Genomic DNA, 20947 nt, shown 5'->3' with positions numbered 1-20947 from the left:
ATGTGGATGGGAAACGCCCTGATATAGGCCGCCAGGGACCCCAAGAGCTTTGTAAAGACCCGAGGGGCCGAGGAAAGGCCAAATGGCATCGCCCTATACTGGAAATGCCTGCCTTGAAAGGAAAAACGTAAAAATTTTCTGTGGCATTTGGCTATAGGAATGTGAAGGTAGGCCTCAGTGAGGTCTAAGGAGACCATGAAATCTCCCGAGTGAATAGCGGCCAAAATAGAAGACAAGGAGTGCATCTTAAACTTCCTATATTTGATGAATAAATTTAGTTTCTTTAAATCCAAAATAGCTCTCCAACCTCCGGAGGACTTTGGAACCATAAATAGGATGGAGTAAAAACCTAGGCCCTTCTGACCGGAAGGGACCGGTTGAATGGCTCTGATGGACAATAGATGAGCAATGGCCTCCTCCATACGGTTACAATCTGAGGATGACCTGGGAGAAGGGCAGGAAATAAAACGTTTAGGGGGAGGAGAAATAAATTCTAAAAGAAGGCCTGTTTGAACAGTGTCAATGACCCAAGGGTCCTTGGAGGTGAGACGCCAATTAGAGGCGAAATGAGCTAGGCGACCCCCTATGGGAATAGAGGTAGGATTACCATCTAGGTTTTTTTGAAGCCCTGTTAGAGGAAGCTCCCCTTTGGAAGCGAAACCCTCTGCCCCTGGAGTTCCTACCTTGGGAACGAAAGCGGGGGGAATACTGACCTGGAGATCTCTGGTAGGAAGCCGCTTGATCTTGCTGGCGCCCTGGGCGACGAAAGGACTGCGTTTTGGTAGCCTTTTTTGTGGTTGGACCCAAAACTTTCTTCTTGTCCGTGGTTTCCGTGAGGAGTGGATCCAGAAGATCACCGAAGAGAAGGTCGCGCTTTAAGGGACCCTGGGATAACTGCCACTTTTGGCGAACTCCCGCTTGCCAAGGGCGAATCCATAGGAGTCTTCTTGCCGTAGTAGAAGCTGCAATAGACTTAGCAGAAAATCTAGTAGATTGCAAGGTGGCATCAGCCACGTACTGGGCAGCTGCAAAAACCTTGTTGAAGTCTTGTTGACCTCTCAAGTCATCGGGAGGAATATGCTGTTGAAGTTGGCGAAGCCACAGCAGCATGGCTCTGGAGAAAAAGGAAGCCGCTGCAGAGCTTTTAGTGGCCCAGGAATCAGCGGTGAATCCTCTTTTGAGCATTTGCTCAATGCGCTTGTCCTCTGGGCGGAGGACTTCCTCCGCCTCGCCTGGCACAGCCGCTGCCGAGTGAAGAATCTTGACAGGTTCATCCGGTTTGGGAAAGGATAGAAGCTCTTCATAGGAAGAGGAAAGTTTGTACAACTTTCTGTCCTTGGTGGAGGGATTAAGGCCAGAGGCTGGAAATTCCCACTGTTTGAGTAAAGCATCTTTAAACAACTTAGGCATAGGAATTACCTCGTTATCCTCCTGTTCCTCTGTGAAGTAAGGTAAATTCTCCTCCGGGGGATCAGTGGAAGTGGAGGCTTGTTTCTCCTGGGCCGCTAATCCCGTAGAAATTCTAGCTTTGAGGAGGAGAGATTTGAATAATTGAGAAGGAAAAATAGTAATAGGAGGAGGAACCTTTATTTGGGATTCCTCATCATCTGATAGGCCTTGAAAGGCATCCTCATCATCCTCTATATCCTCATATTCATCCTGGGAGGAATCTGAATCATCCTGAATAGGAGCTCTGACCGCTGGGGGAGAACCCAAGGGGCGGGAGGAGCGAGAAGGAGGAAGAGGTAAGGGAAGCTCATTGATGGTGGAGAGTTTGGCATCAATGGCTTTGGACAACACAGCAAAAATAGACTGGAACTCAGGAGGTAAACTGGAAATGTCAGCAGAAATGGCAGAAGAATCCCTAAAGGCCTGGGAGGATCCTGGCTGGGGGGAATCTTCAATAATATCTGGTTCCTCTGGACCTATGCCCCATAGGTTAGGTTGGGGTCTGTCTAGGTTTGGCTCATCCAGAGATAACACAGGGACCCCAGAAGGAGGCAGACTAGAAGCCTCTGGGGGGTCTTGACTACTGATTACTTGGGCCTGCACTTTCAAACGTTTTGCTGATTTGTCATGGATTTTTTGTAGGGCTAGGTCCCTTCTCTTCTCGGCCCTGGTGACCTTGGTCGAGGGGCGGGCCCCTGGAGAAGAGGAGGAAGAGGCCTGGGGGATACTAGTAATCTCATCGCCTGTAGGCCTGGCCTCTCTGGGACCTTTAGTTGTGCCTCTCTTGGGAAAAGTAGCCATAGTCTGACAATTAACAGAAGACAAGGCTGAGCCAATAACTGAATAATAAGGAGAAGAATTTGAAGGACTTCCCAAGAGGAATGGATCCTGCTTCGAGGCCTCGAAGCTGCTGAAACTTGAGGACAATCTGGGCAAACCCAGAGTTCGTGCCCCCAAACCCAGCGGGGCCAGCCTCCCTAAACTTTATAATTAAGTAAACCAAGGCACTCTGGTTGGAGGCTTAGCCGGTGGAGAATTTAGCCTGGGACCCCCAAGGCCCGCTCCGGGATCCACGCGGTGGACTGAGGCCTACACGGCTGGCAGGGGGCCAACACGAGAGGCCTAGATTTAAAAAGGGCGCGAAGGCCTTCGCGCCGAAAAAGATCGCTGCGTAAAATTTCTTAAAGGGGAAGCGATCGACTAAGTCCAGGAGACTAGAAGGCGTCTCACTCCGCAGGAGGTATTTCTTAAGCCCTTAAATATTTTTGTATACAATAAATAATCAATAATTCAATAGGTAAATACTTGCACCAGGACCTCCAGGCCAAAGGATTAGAAGAATCCACAAGCGGCCGCAGGAATCGTAACCGGCAAAACCGCCGGGGGAAAACGAAACCGCAACTTCTCCCAAGGAAAAAAGCCTAGCCGCTTTTTTTCTTTTTTTCTTTTAAACGGCTGGCGCAATTAGTGCAAGTAAATAATTAAAGACAATAAATCTTACTACTTTTTGAAGGAAAAGATCGAAGGGAAGGTGTTAGAATGTTGAACGAGCTATCACAATACAACCGCAGGATATGCGAACTGAGCGAATTCTGGGGAAGGGGCGGATCCGGCAAGCTTTTTTAATACTAGGCTCAGTTCCACCGGATTGGACATGAGCAACCCATGTGACTGCTGGACCCGCTCCTTCAGTACGGAGAATTGCAAAAACTTCCCTGGGTTGTGAGAAGGTGATAAATTATGTCAGCTAACAAAGAAAGAACAAAACTCACCGTCTGATTCAGAAGCTGCCCTGAAGATCAAGTAGCTGCTTGGAAGAGGTTGAGTGATTGAGCCTACATTCTCTCCCTTTGGACCCTGGAACAATTTGTGAAATGAAAAGAAACTTTCTTTACCACAAAATGTGAGTTTCAATCTTATCTTCTTTACTTGGCATTTTCAATGTTATTCTTTTTAGGTTTCAAATAAGTGGAAAATTATACAATCATACTTTCTCTTTAGCTGGAACAAGAAGTTTGAAACAGACAAATTCTGACGTCTGGGATACAAGGTTGCTATTTTTTTAACATTGATAATTAGTATTATCATCAGACATGCCTATTATATTTTAAACGGAACAGTGACTTATTGGCAAATGATCACACAATCACAAAATGGAATTAACTAAGGTTAAAATTATCAGCAAAATAGGTTTGGCAGGAGAACTAAATCCTTGCTTTGCACATATTGCACACAGCAATATACCAGAATTTAACTATTTCTATATAATAAAATACAGAATCAATTGCTCATGTCTCTATACAAAGATAGAGAGCCGGGGTGGCGCAGCAGGTAGAGTGCTGTACTGCAGGCCACTGAAGCTGACTGTAGATCTGAAGGTCAGCAGTTCAAATCTCATCACCGGCTCAAGGTTGACTCAGCCTTCCATCCTTCCGAGGTGGGTAAAATGAGGACCCGGATTGTGGGGGCAATAGGCTGGCTCTGTTAAAAAGTGCTATTGCTAACATGTTGTAAGCCGCCCTGAGTCTAAGGAGAAGGGTGGCATAAAAATCGAATGAATGAATGAATGAATGAATAAATAAATAAATAAGTTTTAAGTGTAAAATGCCTAGTCCCTTTTACAAAACACACAAACCTATAGCAGCAGATATTCATAAAGTCTCTTCAGTACATATCTTGCATGAACATGAATTTCACATGATACTGATCTGGGCGGCTTAGCACCTGATTTATTATTGCAACTTTGGAGAATGCCCTAGGCCTAGACTAAAGGTTCCCAGCCAGTATTGGGCTGTCCCTGGTACGCCTGGGGTCGCCGATCCGTTAGCGGAAACACATCTGCATTTCTCTGCTTCACCCCCACATGCCCCCGCATACCCATGTGCAAGAATTTGCTTCCGTACATGCACGGAACCAAAGAGATCGGCGAAAATCGGTGATTTTTTGCAATTTCCGGCCTTTCTTTGCTTCTGCGTGGAAGCAAAAAAAATCAGCAAAAATCACTGAAATCTCACACGAGATTTCAGCAATCTTTGCCAATTTCTTTGATTCCATGCGCGCGGCTTCCAGGACCGATCCGGTAGGGAAAGGTAAGTGTGGCCCTTCACTGTCCCCAAACCTTGGCCAAGGACCATAAAGTGTACATTACATAAATAAACATGCAAGAAAGAGGCAGATAAGAGGCTGTGTTCTCAGTATGTATATTTTATTTTATGTACGTTGAGACCATATGCACCAAGACAAATTCCTTGTGTGTCCAATCACACTTGGCCAATAAAAATTCTATTCTATTCTATTCTATTCTATCTCTATGTATACACCACTTATTATAAGTGTTTTCTATCTTTTATATTGATGATTTTTCAAGATTGGCTCAGCATGTGAGCAATCAACTGTCCACAAGCAGAGAACAATTCTACACTTCTCATGTCACTAAACCCATTTCTCACCTAAAATAAATCAGGAATCTTTAAAAGCACACTTTCAATTACTGCACATAACATAAGCAAAACACCTAATGAACAACGAACACATTCAGTGGAAGATAATGAGAACCATATGATGAGGTCAGAAAAATTGTGCAACAAAGAAAGGTGTCCAATTATTTTTGTAGGATTTTCTCTTGATAACTTGAGATCTATCGGTTTCTGAAGAATACTCAACATAAGAGCTCTGATTCTGAACACTAGACAGGATTGTATAACCATTAACTCTGCAGTAGTTAGAAGAATCCTTAATGTTTTTTATTTGATCATAACTTGAACTCATAAAAACTGCTGCATTGGTTATTTGTAGTTAATGCATAATGAAAAAGGGCGCCGAGTGGTTATCATGGTAACACTTTAGGATCCAGACTTTCTTCATTCTTCTGCTACTTCATGGATAAATTAGTTGAAATCAGCCTTACAGAATACAGTACACAATTTGAGAGAATGTAGTTAGGCTGGAGGTGACCTTAAATCCATGCTAATGCTGAATCTGGAATGTAGTTTCCTATTTCGAAACTATAATTGAGCCCAAAAATTGTGTTGCTAAGTGAAACATCTGTTAAGTGAGTTTGCCCCATTTTACGATTGTTCTTGCCACAGCTGTTAAGCGAATCATTGCATTTGTTAATTTAATAACATGGTTGTTAAGTGAATCTAGCTTCCTCATTGACTTTGCTTGTCAGAAGGTCGCAAAGGGTGATCACATGATCCCGGGATATTCCAACTGTCATAAATGTGAGTCAGTTGTCAAGCCTTCAAATGTAAATCACATGACCCTGGGGATGTTGTAATGGTCATGTGTGAAAAATGGTCATAAGTCACTTTTTTCAGTGCCGTTGTAACTTTGAATGGTCGTTAATTGAACTGTTGTACCTGTAACCCTTTTTTGTACCTTTAACTGTTGTACCTGTATCTGTCGTACCTCGAGGACGACCTGTATATGAATGGGCCTTCCCCGGGTCCCGTCAATGAAACAATATTGTCTGGCGGGACCCAGGGGAAGAGCCTTCTCTGCGGTGGCCCCGACCCTCTGGAATCAACTCCCCCCGGAGATTAGGACCGCCCACACTCTCCTCGCCTTTCGTAAACTCCTTAAAACCCACCTCTGCCATCAGGCATGGGGAAATTGATTTCCCCGGGCCGTTCCCCCTTCATGTATGTTTTTTGTCTGGGATGTATGACTGTTTTTATATTAAGGGTTTTAAATTGCTTTTTAACTATTGGATTTGTATTGTGTTTTTTGTTGTGAGCCGCTCCGAGTCTCCAGAGCGGGGCGGCATACAAATCTAATAAATAAATAGATAAACAAACAAACAAATAAATAAATAAACAAACAAACAAACAAAAGCCACCAAGCAGTAAACTTACAGGCAATGTTTCATTATGAAAAAATTTGGATTCCCACACAATCCCATTAATACAGTTTGAATTTTTTTTTGCTCACCCAGTGGCTAGGAGGAAAAAAGCCAGATAAGCATCAGGCTTCATTTCAACACTGTGTAAGTTCCTGTCTTATAACAATGGTATTTAGAGACAATTGCAATAAATTTAAACCAGACAGATTTATATCTCACTTCTATTTCCAGACATATTTATATCTCACCTCTATTTCCTATGATTCAAGGCAGCATAATATACTCCTTCTATTTTCCCCACAACAATGGGAAGTTGATTGGGCTGATAAATTGTTAGTCAAAGTAACTCAGCTGCACTAGAGTTCACGGTCTCCCACTTCTAATCCAGCGCACCAAACCAGTTCTTTACAGTGAGGTTTAGTGTGATATATAAATGCAGCAAATCTATATTTTAATCCCAAAGATTATTTGCAGCAATGGCTCTTAATATTTTCTTCAAAGCAAAGTGGATGAATGCAAGACAAGCAGCCAATATGACCAAAGGGAAAAGACAATGAGAACTGTCAACCATGATGTGAACCATCCCTGGTATCACGCAAGGTGATCATCTATAGATCTTATCCAAAAAGACTCCTCCTTGCTGTTATGCATAATCTTGTATCTGAGTTTAAAATTGTCAGATCATTGTCTTTTCAATGTTAACACTAGATTTATTCACACATGGCGACTCTCTCTCTCTCTCTAGCTTCTGCTGTGGTTAGCTCTGGCCCAGCTCCTGCCCCAAAGACTGTGGATGTAGGGGAGACATCCACATGCTGCAGGCCTGTTTTGCTGATGAAGGCTCTTCTGACCAAGAAGACATGAGTGACAGGGAGGAGGAGAGTGTGGCAGACAGCTCAGAAGGAGATCAATTATCTAGCTCCTCCTTGGATTCAGAACAAGAGTTAATGATACAGCCACGCATGCGGAGAGCAATGCATAGGCAACAACAACTGAGAGATTATTATCAAAGAAAATGAGGCCACCTGTGGTTGGGTGGGGCTGTGGTAAATAGTGAGGCTGCTATAAATAGCAGCCTGTGGGTTTGGCCATTGTGGAGGATTATCTGATCTTTGTGTTTCGTGCCTGCTTTGCTGACTTTGACCTTTGTGTGCTGATTTCCCCCCCTCCCCCCCTTTGAAACTAAATCAGAGCAAAGTGTGTTTCACTTTGTGAAATAAGGACTTTGAATTGCCTCACGGCTGCAAGCTAAGTATCACAGAACTGATAAGGGACTTGTACAAATTACCAGTTTGTTTGGAGACGAGTGCTCTTTGCTATACAAAAAAGAGTGCTTCGTTTATTTGCATTTTTCGCTATAAAGAACATTGTTTTGAATTTCCAAACGTGTGTGTGTCTGAAATTGTATCTGTGCATTTTCGGGAGGATTCCAGCAGAGAGCCCGACAGAACAGCTTCCGACTACTCTCTCATTCACTTTTGAGTGAAAAGCGAATGCTGTAGTCTCTCATTCACTTTTATGGAAAGCAACATCAAGCACTGCTGTTGTTTGTCTCTAAATTGCAGCAAGCGAGCAATTTTAACTTGGGGAAGCCAATATTCCATTTTGCAACTTGCCTTTTAATCACCCTTCAAGGGAAATTTTCTTAATGTAAATCATTATACTTGGCGTTTCTCCTGGTGAGAGATTGTGGAGAAGATGGGAAAGGAATGGAAGAGAGAGGAGACACCAACCGTCAAGAGACAGGGGGTGACTAAGCTGCTGGCTGGCAACTTAAGTCCAGGTGCCAAGAAATCTGGGGAAAAGTGTTCAAACCACTCGCCGAGCTTCTCTCTTAATTAACTCACTATAAAGCTAGGTGAGAAATCCCTCTTACAGTTTCCAAAATTCTGTATTTACCCCAAATAAGCATTAAAGCTTCCTTACTAGAATCTATTCTTGCCTCCCGCCCTTCCCCGGTCTTGGCCACTTGCACTGGACTTGACATTTCTGCCTTTGCAATACTAAAAAAATAATGCGCCTATAGTACATTAGCCAAATCCTTACTCAAATAGCACAGCTGGAGTAGTGCTAACAATTTCATGATGGAACTGGGATATGAAAGGGCAGATAATCTAGTGCAGTGATTTTCAACCTTTTTTGAGCACATTTTTTACATTTACGAAACCCTGGGGCACATTGAGCGGGAGGGGGGGGGGGTGGCTAAAAAAAGTTTGAAGAAAAAAATTCTCTCTCTTCCTCCCCTTCACTCTATTTCTTTCTCCCTCCCTCTTTCTCTCCCTTCCTTCCTCTTTCTTTCTCTTCCTTCCTTCCTCTCTTTTTTGCTCTCTTTCTCCCTCCCTATGTCCCTCTATGTCTTTCTCTCTCTCTCTCTCTTGCTTTCTTTCTCTCTCTTTTTCTCCCTCTCTTTTTCTTTCTCTCTCTCTTGCTTTCTTTCTCTTTAGTTCTTTTTCTCTCTCTCTCGCTCTTTCTCTCTCTCTCTTGCTTTCTCTCTCTCTTGCTTTCTTTCTCTCTGAGCTTCGCGGCACACCTGACCATGTCTCGCGGCACACTAGTGTGCCACGGCACACTGGTTGAAAAACACTGATCTAGTGTTCTCCAGGTGGTTTTAGATGCCAAATGACATCAATCATCACCAGCAACCATCAAAGATAAGGAATGAAACAACTATTCTCTATAACATCAGGAACACTTCAAAGTACTCATTTTGAATTCCAAGCAAATTCCACTGAGTTCAGTAGTACTTATACCTAGGTTCTTCAAGGAGCTGAATAGATTAGAAACCTACAATAGCTTATTGTACTTGATTGTTCATGCATTTAACAGATACATTCATTCTAACTCTTGCCTACACGGAAGTGACTTCAAGCCCTTATTTATCTCATTTTAAAAATGTCAGCATTATTCTTCCCCTGCCACATTCCTTTAAAAAAATCATATCAAGAAATCACTGAATGTTTCCTACACTCAGCTCCTACATTATAACTAGGGAAAGAGGAAAATCACAAGGCAAGCTGTCAGATGTTATTAATGTCACCAGTAGCATTACAAGTCACTATGCTGTTGAGGGATGAACTTTGCAACTCTTGTTCAAATTATCTCTTGTGTTACCATAGAGATAGCTTTAAGTTTCTTTCACAAAACCATCCAGCAAAAGACAGCACAAGCACACACCTGCCTGGCCTTTGCTGGGGAGGTCAAATACATAATGCACTCATTCTCTGCCAGAAATGTCATTAAGTCATTAAAAAGTAGGTCAGAATGTATACAAGTTCAGCAATTCGGATCATTTCCTCATCAAATCTTCTATATTACCATATTTGGTGTCTCACCATTCTATCCAAGGTCAATATCTTCATTTTATTGGGTTTTATGGAGTATGGCAAACAACAAATCCTGGCTCAAACTATCCCACCTTCACACAGCTTTATGTAAATCACAAGTACTTTGCTTATGTAAACTTTGCCAATGTGGTTTGCAAACTACAATTCATAAAAAGGTTGGTTTACTCAATAGTGATAGCACAAGTTGCAAGTTCAGTCACTATCTCTCCAATGTAGCCTCTCTTACAAAATCATATGACAGGTTAAAATATTTTACTATATTTCATGACAGTTGGTTTTGGGTGTGATGGGATTGTTTTTATGCTGCCTTGAATCGTTTTGCACAAGTGTCTATATGTGGCAAATAAATCATTCCATCAATCAATTCATATAAAAATATAAAATTTTCTTTAAAGGAAAACAGGAGTAAAAATGTAAACAATAGTTGACTGGATCTGCAGGAAAGAGAATATAAAATCCCTGTTAAATAATTTCGTTCATGTATATCATTTATAAACTATAGGGCAAAGCATATGCTTTGAATTGGAAGATTAAAGCTGGATGGGAAAAACCACATTTGATTGCATGCCATTCAGATATTGAAGATCTGTAATCTAAAGGAAGATCTCTAATCTAAAGGAACTCTTGGAAGGAGCTGAACCTTCTGAAGCTATAGGGTTAAATATATAGGGTTAAATAAGGTCCAGGAGGGAAGTGTTTTTAATAGGAAAGTGAACACAAGAACAAGGGGACACAATCTGAAGTTAGTTGGGGGAAAGATCAAAAGCAACATGAGAAAATATTATTTTACTGAAAGAGTAGTAGATCCTTGGAACAAACTTCCAGCAGACGTGGTAGATAAATCCACAGTAACTGAATTTAAACATGCCTGGGATAAACATATATCCATCCTAAGATAAAATACAGAAAATAGTATAAGGGCAGACTAGATGGACCATGAGGTCTTTTTCTGCCGTCAGACTTCTATGTTTCTATGTTTCTAAGCTGTTTCAGCTCCTTGTGTGCCTTTCTCCAAGCTCAGCTCTACCCAATGCTGCAAAACAATCATTTAAACCAGATGTGCAGATTTCAGCTTCCAGAATGCATGCGTAGCTGGGGAAACTTGGGAATTGAACTCTATGCATCTTAAAGTTGCTGAGCTTGAGAAATGCCTTGGGCAAACTCTTTCCCACTGGAAACCTTTAAGGAGAAGAACAGCTCTCCAATAGTGTTGCTTAGTTTCTGGATTCCTATGGAAAGTAGGTAAATTGTACATTCAGTTCCCTCTCTTACATATCCCTTTTGACGTAAAAAAACAAGAGTGCCCTTCCCAGCATCCCTTGCTCTCTACATGAATGGGATAAACACAGGAATAACAAATATGAGTTTGTGACTAGGTTGGCCCTTCCAACTTCCTTTAAAAAATAAAACACTTTTGAAAACAAAAAGCAATTCAAGCAACATACCCTAGCAAAATGAACCAAATGAGTTTTAAAATGGTTTGTACAATCAGTGGAATGATATACTAATTAGCAATAGCTTCAAGGATAAAATTGGAGGGAGGGACTGGAGTAAATACTAAGAGCTTCTTCCTCAAATTAGTGCTCGCTTACCATCCAATTCATTCAGTGACCGGTCAACGTTATGACCGTGCTCAAAAAAATGGACTTAAGATTTAATCCTTAAAAATTCCAGCCATTGCAGCACCACTGTGGTTATGTGGACAAAATTAGGGTCCCCTTGCCCACACTCATTTATGCCTGACCTTTGGCCACCGGCTTTTCTGCTGCTGCCACCTGCCAGCAGGTCCTGGCCCTACCCACCACCACGGCGCCTGTCACGCTTCACACCAGTATTGTACCAGCCACAGCCTCCTTTCATGCCAGCATAGCTGAGACCTTCTTTTATATGCCAGTCAGGTTCTTCTTCTGCAAGTGGAGGCCCTGGACAGGATGCACAAGAAAAACCCCAGCCGGTACCCGAGAGAAAACCTTGGGTAAAAGTAGGCCATGAATAGTACAATACTAGTGCATGGATGGCAGGCACAGCATTTGTGGGCAAGGCTGGTTGCAGGGGCATGCTGGCAACAGCGGGTACAGCAGCAGTCAAAAAGGCAGTGACAGAGGAAAGATGCCGTATTTTTCAGAATATAAGACGCGCAAATAAGGGAGCAAAATGGGGAAAAGAGTCTGCTTACTAGGTATTCATTTGGCTAGCGTCCTTAGCCAGCACGTTATTTTAATCCCCTGGTTAGGGCTTTAAAAAACCCTTTATTTGGAGAGAGTAATAATGAAAGAGCTTGCAAGCTGGTAAGAGCTGGGAACATTATTAACACCTGGAAAGAAACATTCGGAGCAAGTACAGCAATGTAAAAAAAAACCTAAAAAAACTTCGGGGTTGGAAAACATTCTTTGCAGAGAGTAACAATGAAAGAGCTTGCAATCCGGGAAGAGCTGGGAATATTGTTAGTACCTGGTTAGGGATGGAAAGAAACCTATTTGGAGCAAGTTAGAGCAATTTAAAAAATCCTGCAAAGACTTAAGGCTTGGAAAATATTCGCAGAGAGAAACAATAAAAGAGCCTGCAAAGTAAGAGCTGGGAAGGTGGTTAGCAGCTAATTAGGGCTGGGGGGGGGGGGGAAGCTACATTCAGAGTATAAGACGCACCATAATTATCAGCCTCTTTTAGGGAAGAAAAAGGTGGATGGATGGATGGATGGATAGATAAGATAGATGTATGCATGCATGCATGCATGTATGTATAGATTAGATAGATAGATAGATAGATAGATAGATAGATAGATAGATAGATAGATAGATAGATAGATAGATATTTGTGATGGGCAGGTCAGTCAGAAGAAGTTCATCCAGAGGGCTGCTATTCCATCCTGACAGATCTCCAGTGAGAAAAACTCACAACGTTGCACAATGCTATGCACAATGCTATGAAGCCAAAAATCTCCTGTTCACAGAAAGTCTCTGGAGCCTGAATGAGCAGCGGCACATTAATCTAAAGTGAATATCCTCCTCACAGGGTCTCTGCTGCCAGCCTGCTGAGTTGTTACTTTCATCAGTGTGCCCCATACAAGTGTGCGTGCTTCAGGGACACTTCTCTGGAAGAGTAAGGCACGTATTAATTTCCGCACCTCCCCAGAGCTGGCAAGGCCTCTCCTCATTAATCCCAACCTGGATGCAAATTATATTTATTTACACCCTAAGATATTTCATGTATAAATAGAAGTAGTGCAGGCCATTAGGCAATAATCTTTTTATGTGCAGAAGGGCCTGCATAATGTCAAAGGTATTATTGTAATGGAGAAGGCTTTCTATTAGACAAGACTGACTGAATTGGGGTGGGTGGGGTGGAAATGTCACGTTAAATTCTGATAAAAACGAGAGACTATCTAAAATGCTCAAGTTATGGAGCAGGGGTGAAATCCAACGTGGCATTTCTGCTGAAGAAACTGTTTCAGAGAATCACAAGGGGCTGGGAATGTTTCCCCAGCCTTCAGAAAACTGATACTGCATTGCTTAGCGTGGGATTTCTACCCTATAAAACCTGACTGCATTAGAAACATAGAAACATAGAAGTCTGATGGCAGAAAAAGACCTCATGGTCCATCTAGTCTGCCCTTATCCTATTTTTTGTATTTTATCTTAGGATGGATCTATGTTTATCCCGGGCATGTTTAAATTCAGTTACTGTGGATTTACCAACCACGTCTGCTGGAAGTTTGTTCCAAGGATCTACTACTCTTTCAGTAAAATAATATTTTCTCATGTTGCTTTTGATCTTTCCCCCAACTAACTTCAGATTGTGTCCCCTTGTTCTTGTGTTCACTTTCCTATTAAAAACACTTCCCTCCTGGACCTTATTTAACCCTTTAACATATTTAAATGTTTCAATCATGTCCCCACTTTTTCTTCTGTCCTCCAGACTATACAGATTGAGTTCATTCATATAAATGGTACTATTGTGACGAAATGTTTAGTTCCACACAGGACTTTCCATTGTTGGTTTTCTGCTGACAAATATCCATGGTTTTTCTCTACATTTCAGATATAGACTGTGTTGGCCTATATCTACATACCACATTAATCATAATTTGCTTAATCATGGTTTGTCCCCTTAGCCAAAACTGATTGGGAATACACATTATTCTTTGTTGTTAGCTGCATCTACCAATCACAATATCGGGATATGAACATCAACCAAAATCTATTATAATTTATTGTGAAGTGACCCAATGACCTTCCCTGACTTCCCTATCTTTATACAAAGACCTTGGGAAACTCCTAACTCCAGTCACAGGGCACTTTTCCACAGCCAGTTGTCACATCCCTTCTGGCTTCTATTGAACTTTTGTGCCACTTGGCTTTTCCTGTGATTTCAATGAACTAGGTAAGGACAAGAGGAAAGGCCATCTGGCTGATCAGCAGGGGAACCCTGACTCCATTTTCCTTATTTCTTCAATGTATTTTCTTTGGTGACAGAATTCCTGTGACTGTGAATGAGCAGAGACTGAGGTGGGCAATCGAGGTGCACAGTGTTCTGATTTTAGAAAAGGGGTGTCAAACTCAAGGCTGAGGCCGGATCAAGCCCACAGGGTGCTTAGATCTGGCCTATGGGAACGCCCTGGAAACAGTAAAGGACCGGCCCGCAGTGCCTCTGCCACTGAACTTTCAAAAAAAATATCAGATATCAGAAAAAACTTCATAAGGGTGATAAACCAGTGGAACAGTTTGCCACAGGAGGTGGTGGGCTCACTTTCGCTGGAGGTCTTCAAACAGAGACTTGACAATCATCTTTCTGTGATGGTTTAATGAATCCTGCATTGAGCAGTGTTGTACATACTCCCGATCAGTTGGAGGATGAAGAAGATATTGAGGACTCAGATTCAGATAGTGTTTATGAAGTAGTGGGGGGCCGGGGTTACAGGTAGTAGAACAGGTGGGAGGCCAGCCACAGGATGGGGCTATCAGTTCAGGATATAGTGAGGGAGAATCAGATGCTCGCTGGGTTAATCCTAAATTCAGAAGAATTCAGAAAAGTAGAGAGCAAAGGTCTGGAAGAAGATATTAAGGAGAGGAATGGGTTAAATATTGTAGTGAGGTAATTGGCACATCAGGGGGCTAGTGGAGAAGAAGGGTGGAGTTTCAACGTTGATGAAAGGAAATATGGAAGTTTTCACCACGCTAAAGTAAGCCAAAGTATTTTGTATTGTATTTAGTCAGTGCTGCTGTCTTTTTTAAAGCTATGTATTTAGGAAATAAATCTTGTCTAAGTGAAGCAGGAAAAGGAATGTGAGAAATGCGGCTAGAAGAGAGATAACGGACCAATTGATGTCTGGAATGTGTTGAAGTACAAGAGAGCAGAGAAATAAACGGAGTTGCTTTATTAATGAAATGATGCATTTAATGAGAGTTATTTGTAATTACTAAACTTCTACCAAAAAACAGAACAAGCAGGGGGTTGGACCCGATGACCCTGGAGGTCCCTTCCAACTCTATGATTCTATGAAAATTGAGCTCGGGGGGGTGGGCACATGCAGCCCCCCAAGCTCTGTTTGCGGCCGCAATGGCTTCCTGCAGCCCTCTGTCAGCGAAAATGGAACTCCTGAGTTCCATTTTCACTAGCAGAGTATTGGACGCCATCGCGACACGAGTGACGTTGAGCTGGTCACGCCCAACCTGGCCCTGCCCACCCGGGCACCTGAGGTCACACACAACCTTGATTCAGCCCTCAATGAGATAGAGTTTGAAACCCCTGTTCTAGAGGCAGAAGTAAGGAATCCCAGAGTCATTTACTTTTAATCAGTTCAGTTTTTGAAGTTCCACAATATCATATGAATGGGCGATTTCTTTTTTACATGGAGCAGGGACCATTGCACTATTTTGTATTTGACAGTACAGAACTTCCTTATTTAATTAAGCATATTTTTACATACTAGTTGTTAAGCCCCTTGATACACTAGTTTCTTTCTATATTTCTCTAGTTTTTGGTTCCAACACCAAAAGAAGTCATATTCACCCACGCCCAACATTTATATATCTTTAGGTGTTCTTTTTATGCCTCATTTTCCATATGTCTCAGTCAGAGATGTACATTATTTTATACTCTTTATAATTAATTTAATATCAGATATGGCCAGGACCAATCCTCGGTCCCAGCAGCCAAACGGTTTGATGTGGCAAGAGCCCTGTAAATAGGCAAACTCCATAGAATCACAATTGTAAAAAAAGACCACATTTACTATGCTTTCACATATACTGAGGCAAGTATAATTTGACTACTCTGGTATCTCAGAAGTCCAGAACTGTTTTCAAACTTTTGAATTCTTGTGTGGAAATCCTCTAAAAGAAGTAGTGCTGAGCTGAAAACTGCTTTGGAAGATTCCCAAAGTTTTCTACTGTGAAAGAGGTTTTAGTTTTTCTGTGTTCTTTTGAGTAATTCTATGATATTCCACTGATTTTTTTTGTCTTTGTTATTGGAGAAAACTACTGCTGGCATTATTGTTTTCTGGTACACATTGTTCTATCACCCTGGAGCTGGATGTTTACACTTTTACAATTGTAAACACCTAATGTGAGAAGTTACCACATGATTTATTTCCTTGGACTTAAGTCAAATCTGGAAGGTTGCAAACTTCTGAAAGGAGAATCATGCAATGAAGGACATTTGCACGCCTGTTGGCCATGTCACAACAAAGTAAGTGTAAGAACATAATATTCTACTTAGTAAATGTCACTGAAAGTCTCACCTTTGAAAAAAAATGGAAAGAAAATAGTCTTTGACTAAACTAAACTGGCAAGAAATATATTTAGAAGGCAATTTTGTTCAAATTGTGAATGTATTCAGCTTTTTTACCCACTCCCCAAAATTTAAAACTGCAAGTATTTCTTTAAAAACTTTAGTTAGTTGCCAAATTCTCAATAATGCAATTTGCAATATATAGAATACTGAATTATAATAGGTACAATAGACAGATGATGAAAACTCACAACAAAGTCACAAATGAATTACATGAAACTAGAGTTAATAACAAACTATTAGAGAAATTGTTGTGTAATCATTGCAGTGGAAACCTGGTTAAAGCATTCCATCCCGGATAGTGCTTTTAGCTTAGGTGGACTTGCAACATTTCAGCTTATTTTCTTTTGAGAGCTGGAAGTCAAAATTTAATTTTTTAACATGTGCTAGTGTGCTCACAGAAAAAAAAAAGACAATAAATCTTATCTTACCTTATTATTAGTGGGGCACACATATACTACACCTTGCAAGATTGGTTCATTAAACCAGTGTTTCCCAACCTTGGCAACTTGAAGATATTTGGACTTCAACTCCCAGAATTCCCCAGCCAGCGAATGCTGGCTGGAGAATTCTGAGAGTTGAAGTCCAGATATCTTCATGTTGCCAAGGTTGGGAAACACTGCATTAAACAAACTGGTTGCTACACCCAAAGATAATTGGAATCTCAATAGCCCTCAGTAATTTTTGTGCGTGTTGGTGGAACCCTTCTGGTTTCCTGCAAATAAGCCTGATATAATCTGTTCAGGTGACCATTCTTCTTACCTTCACAGCCCAAATGGACTGGTCCAAAGGATGGAAAAGTTTGAAACAGAAGCCATCTTTTTTGGAGGGTCTCTCGATGAGCTCACAGGAATGAAGCAAAATGGTGCCCACCCACTGTCCAGTCTTTGGAGTCTTATAGATTAGGAGTACTCCAGGTTTCAGTACACACCACAATTTAGTCCAGCTCTTCAGAGTGCCACGTATCTAGAGAACAAGAATTAGAAGAAATACTCTAAACCAATAAAACAGTTCTTAAATGGTGCAGAACAAGACCTTCATTCTAAATTCAGTTATTCCAAGTGCCTTATTTAAGTTCAACTACTGTACATTAAATATTTTTGAGGTTTAAACTAAACTTCCCGTTAAACCTTCTGAGAAGAAATTGGACAGGTTATGTCTTAAAAAGCTAATAAATAAACTTTCCCTTTGCTCTTAAGTGTTCCAGTGTTTATCTTCAACCCCAAATCAAAGCCATGTTTAAACAAATATGTTCCATTGAATTTCTAGTCTCTCACCACTGCCTTAAATGAATGTATGTATCTGTGCCCTTGAGTTATTCTTGGCTCCTGGGGATTGTGTGGCCAAATCCATGCAATTTTCTTGGCAAGCATATTCCAAAGTGATTTGCCACTGCTTGCTTGCTTCCTAGGGCTGAGAGCACGTGACTGACCCAAGGTCACCCAGCTGGATTTATGCCTAGAATGGGACTATTTGTTTATTTATTTGATTTATATGCCGCCCAACTCCTGAAGGATTCTGGGCAGCGTACAACAGGAAAAAGACATCAAAAAAACAATATAAAATAATTTAAAACCCCTTTAAAAATCATACATTCTGTGTGGGGCCAGATCTAGGTGTATCATTGATCAACGGCCCCAGGCCTGCCAGCAGAGCCAGGTCGTTAAGGCTTTCCAGAAGGCCAGTAGAGTAGGGGCAGAGGTAGTTGGTTCCAGAGAGCCGGTGCCACCACAGAGAAGGCCCTCTCTCTCGCAGCCCCTTCAACCGACACCGGTTAGCCAACAGGACCAGGAGATGACCAACTCTGTGGGCCCTTATCAGCCGCTGGGATCTGTGTGGCAGAAGGCGGTCCTGAAGATAGTCTGGACCTAAACCATGTAGAGCTTTATAGGTGATAGAGACTAGAATTCAATCACCAAATTTCTAACTTGGTGCCTTAACACTATACCAAACTGGCTCTCAGGTAGATATTACTGTTGGCTATTTTCATTATTTATGGTATGTATGTGTGTATATGGTAGAGCTGTAAACTGCTCAGAGTTGACTAATGATTGGAGTGGCATATAGGCACAACCTAACAAATTGTATGTTTTTTTAAAAGGGAAAGATAGGAATAAAAGGTGTAAGCCATACAAAAGGAAAGATGATCTTTATTAAATAATTCAGGGATGCTACCAGTCCCAGTGATAATATTTTTCCTTCTTTTAAACGGTGCTTCATCTCCTGTTTTGCCACGAAGAAACTTTGGGCATGACCTCTATCTTGGCTATAACTTCAAATGCAATGCTTGTTTCCCAAGAGGGCTGGTTTTAAAGCAGTAAATAAATTCTGGGTAGAAAGCAGTGAGTGAATTATAATGCACAATTCTAAAAATCTCTTAGCTGCATATTCTTAAAACTGCATTTTGCATCAAATTACCTTCAACCAATCTGCCATAATGACTACTCGGGGATCTTTCAAAGCACTGAAGAGCTGTTTGGTGGCTTTTTTCTTCTCCTGCCTGTAGTTTTTTTTCTGGACCTATTAAATCATAGAGATAAAGTATCAGTCAGGAACACATTTTTCCCTCTTCTTTCTACTACTGGCAAAAAGGGAGATAAAACGAAGAAGATAGGCTATGTCCCTCATTTAAACAGCATTCCTCTGCCCCTAGAAACACCTTGCTGGAATTTTTTTGCAGCATTAAATACAACAGCAATTGGGTTCCATCATCCCACCCCCTTTCCTTTGTCTGTAAAATGTTTTTGTTTTGGTATTCGACTCATTACAGTTTTATAGCTACTTCAACCAAGAGCAACTGATGTGGTATTCATTCATACAACCTGACAAATCCTCCTAGGATTTAGAGAAAGGTAAACAGGAGTACATATGCTACTCTGTGTCTTCGGGAGAAGAGTGTGATAAATTATTCATTATTAAGAAATGATTCTGAAAATAAATGTTTTACATTTGAAGCATCCATCCATCCATCATACCTACCTACCTACCTACCATATCAAACAAGGTTCATGACCCTGAAAATAGCTTTATTGTATATATTATGCAAATAGTTTTAGTAACAAAAACACCTGCTCACATACTGATACTCTGAAGGAGTTCTGAAGAGCCATATGCAGTAGTGTGTGTGCATGTGGCTGCAATAACATTGAAAAATTAAGGGACTATGGCTTGGTGGTAAGAGGAAATACTGTCCTTCCAGATATTGTGAAACCACAAGTCTCTGTAACCTAGCAGTGGGGCCAGAGATAAGGGATGTTAGAAAAAAATGCTAGAAGTTACAGATCAACACTTACAAGAGATTTTTAAGTTCCAATTCTAAAATTTCCCACTCAGATAATACGGATAGAAAAAGACCTTCTTAAAATCTTGTAAAGAATGGAAAAACTGGACTATCTATCTATCTATCTATCTATCTATCTATCTATCTATCTATCTATCTATCTATCTATCTATTTATTTTGTATGCCGCCCCTCTCCGTAGACTAGTGAACAAAGCAAAGTGCTATGCAAAACTATTTAAACTCATTTTGGGGATATCTAGCAAAGTCTAAAAATATGCAGAATCCAAACTGTAATAAAATAACAAATCATAATTTTGAAAATCTGAGAATAAACACAAGGCTATTTTAGGCATTAGGAGACATTAGATGACAAGCTATTTTGCATACTGTTTTCAGCATGATGATATAGTAGCATGATGTACTGTATATTTGTTTCTCAAAGACAACTTAAGAGGGGTCCGTTTGTCTGCCTGCCTGCCTGCCTGTCTGTTTATCCATTCATCCATACCTCCATCCGTCAACTGTCAATCAATGTGGAACAAAAGATGCAGCTTAATTGTCTTCCACCCACCTTTAATGTTTCCTTCTTGTTATTTCTTCCAGTAGGAGATACACATTCCTTATCAGACCCATTGCAAAATTTGAGCTCAGTCTATCAAAGGGAGAAAAAAGAAAAGACAGGAATTACCGATAGATAAATATGAAATTGTTTTAGAAAAAAGCTTTTTTATTATGATGGGTCATTTGTAATATTGAAACACTGAGAAAATAAGGGCACTCTGAAATGGCTACCATGCGAAAGAGCTTTCTATTTACAAAATATTCACTATAGATGGATGTGGATGTCACAAAAACCTCATTTACCAGATGCTAAACTGGTAGGTTTATTCCCTGCCACAGCTGCTACTTGACCTTCAATGCATGATGATGATGATTACTGACCATTTAATACATTAACTTATAACCAGTCACTTAGTGACCGGGTAAAATTGTAACGAAAGTTACGACACCTCTAAAGTCATGTGACCATATCTACGACTGTTATGACTTATGACTATAATTGCCAACTCAATTACTGTTGTAACTCAAGGATTACCTATACATGTAAATGCCCCCCCCCCCCAATCTTTCCACCATGGGGAGAGAAAGGAGCACTACTACAACAACAAGAAAACAGATTTTTAAAGCTGTCAAGAAAAAAAATTCAGAGCACAATTTTTATATGTATGTAACGACAAGTA

The 20947-nt window shown here is 41.0% G+C and overlaps 1 protein-coding gene across 3 annotated transcripts in view; it reads right to left on the bottom strand.

Moving 5' to 3' along the window:
• OSBPL5 (oxysterol binding protein like 5) overlaps positions 1-20947 on the bottom strand; it is a 173025-nt gene that overhangs the window by 49431 nt on the left and 102647 nt on the right. For all 3 annotated transcript variants that reach the window (XM_070764568.1, XM_070764584.1, XM_070764578.1), the window contains exons 4-7: positions 20278-20358; positions 18844-18945; positions 17188-17391; positions 3222-3306 (exon numbers count right to left, since the gene is read on the bottom strand). In XM_070764568.1, the coding sequence (XP_070620669.1) occupies positions 3222-3306; positions 17188-17391; positions 18844-18945; positions 20278-20358 (472 nt within the window). The remainder of the gene's footprint in view (positions 1-3221; positions 3307-17187; positions 17392-18843; positions 18946-20277; positions 20359-20947) is intronic.

The sequence above is a fragment of the Erythrolamprus reginae genome, chromosome 1 (genome assembly GCF_031021105.1).
Source record: "Erythrolamprus reginae isolate rEryReg1 chromosome 1, rEryReg1.hap1, whole genome shotgun sequence".
Classification (NCBI taxonomy): domain Eukaryota; kingdom Metazoa; phylum Chordata; class Lepidosauria; order Squamata; family Dipsadidae; genus Erythrolamprus; species Erythrolamprus reginae.
This window is presented reverse-complemented; position numbering and strand designations above follow the sequence as displayed.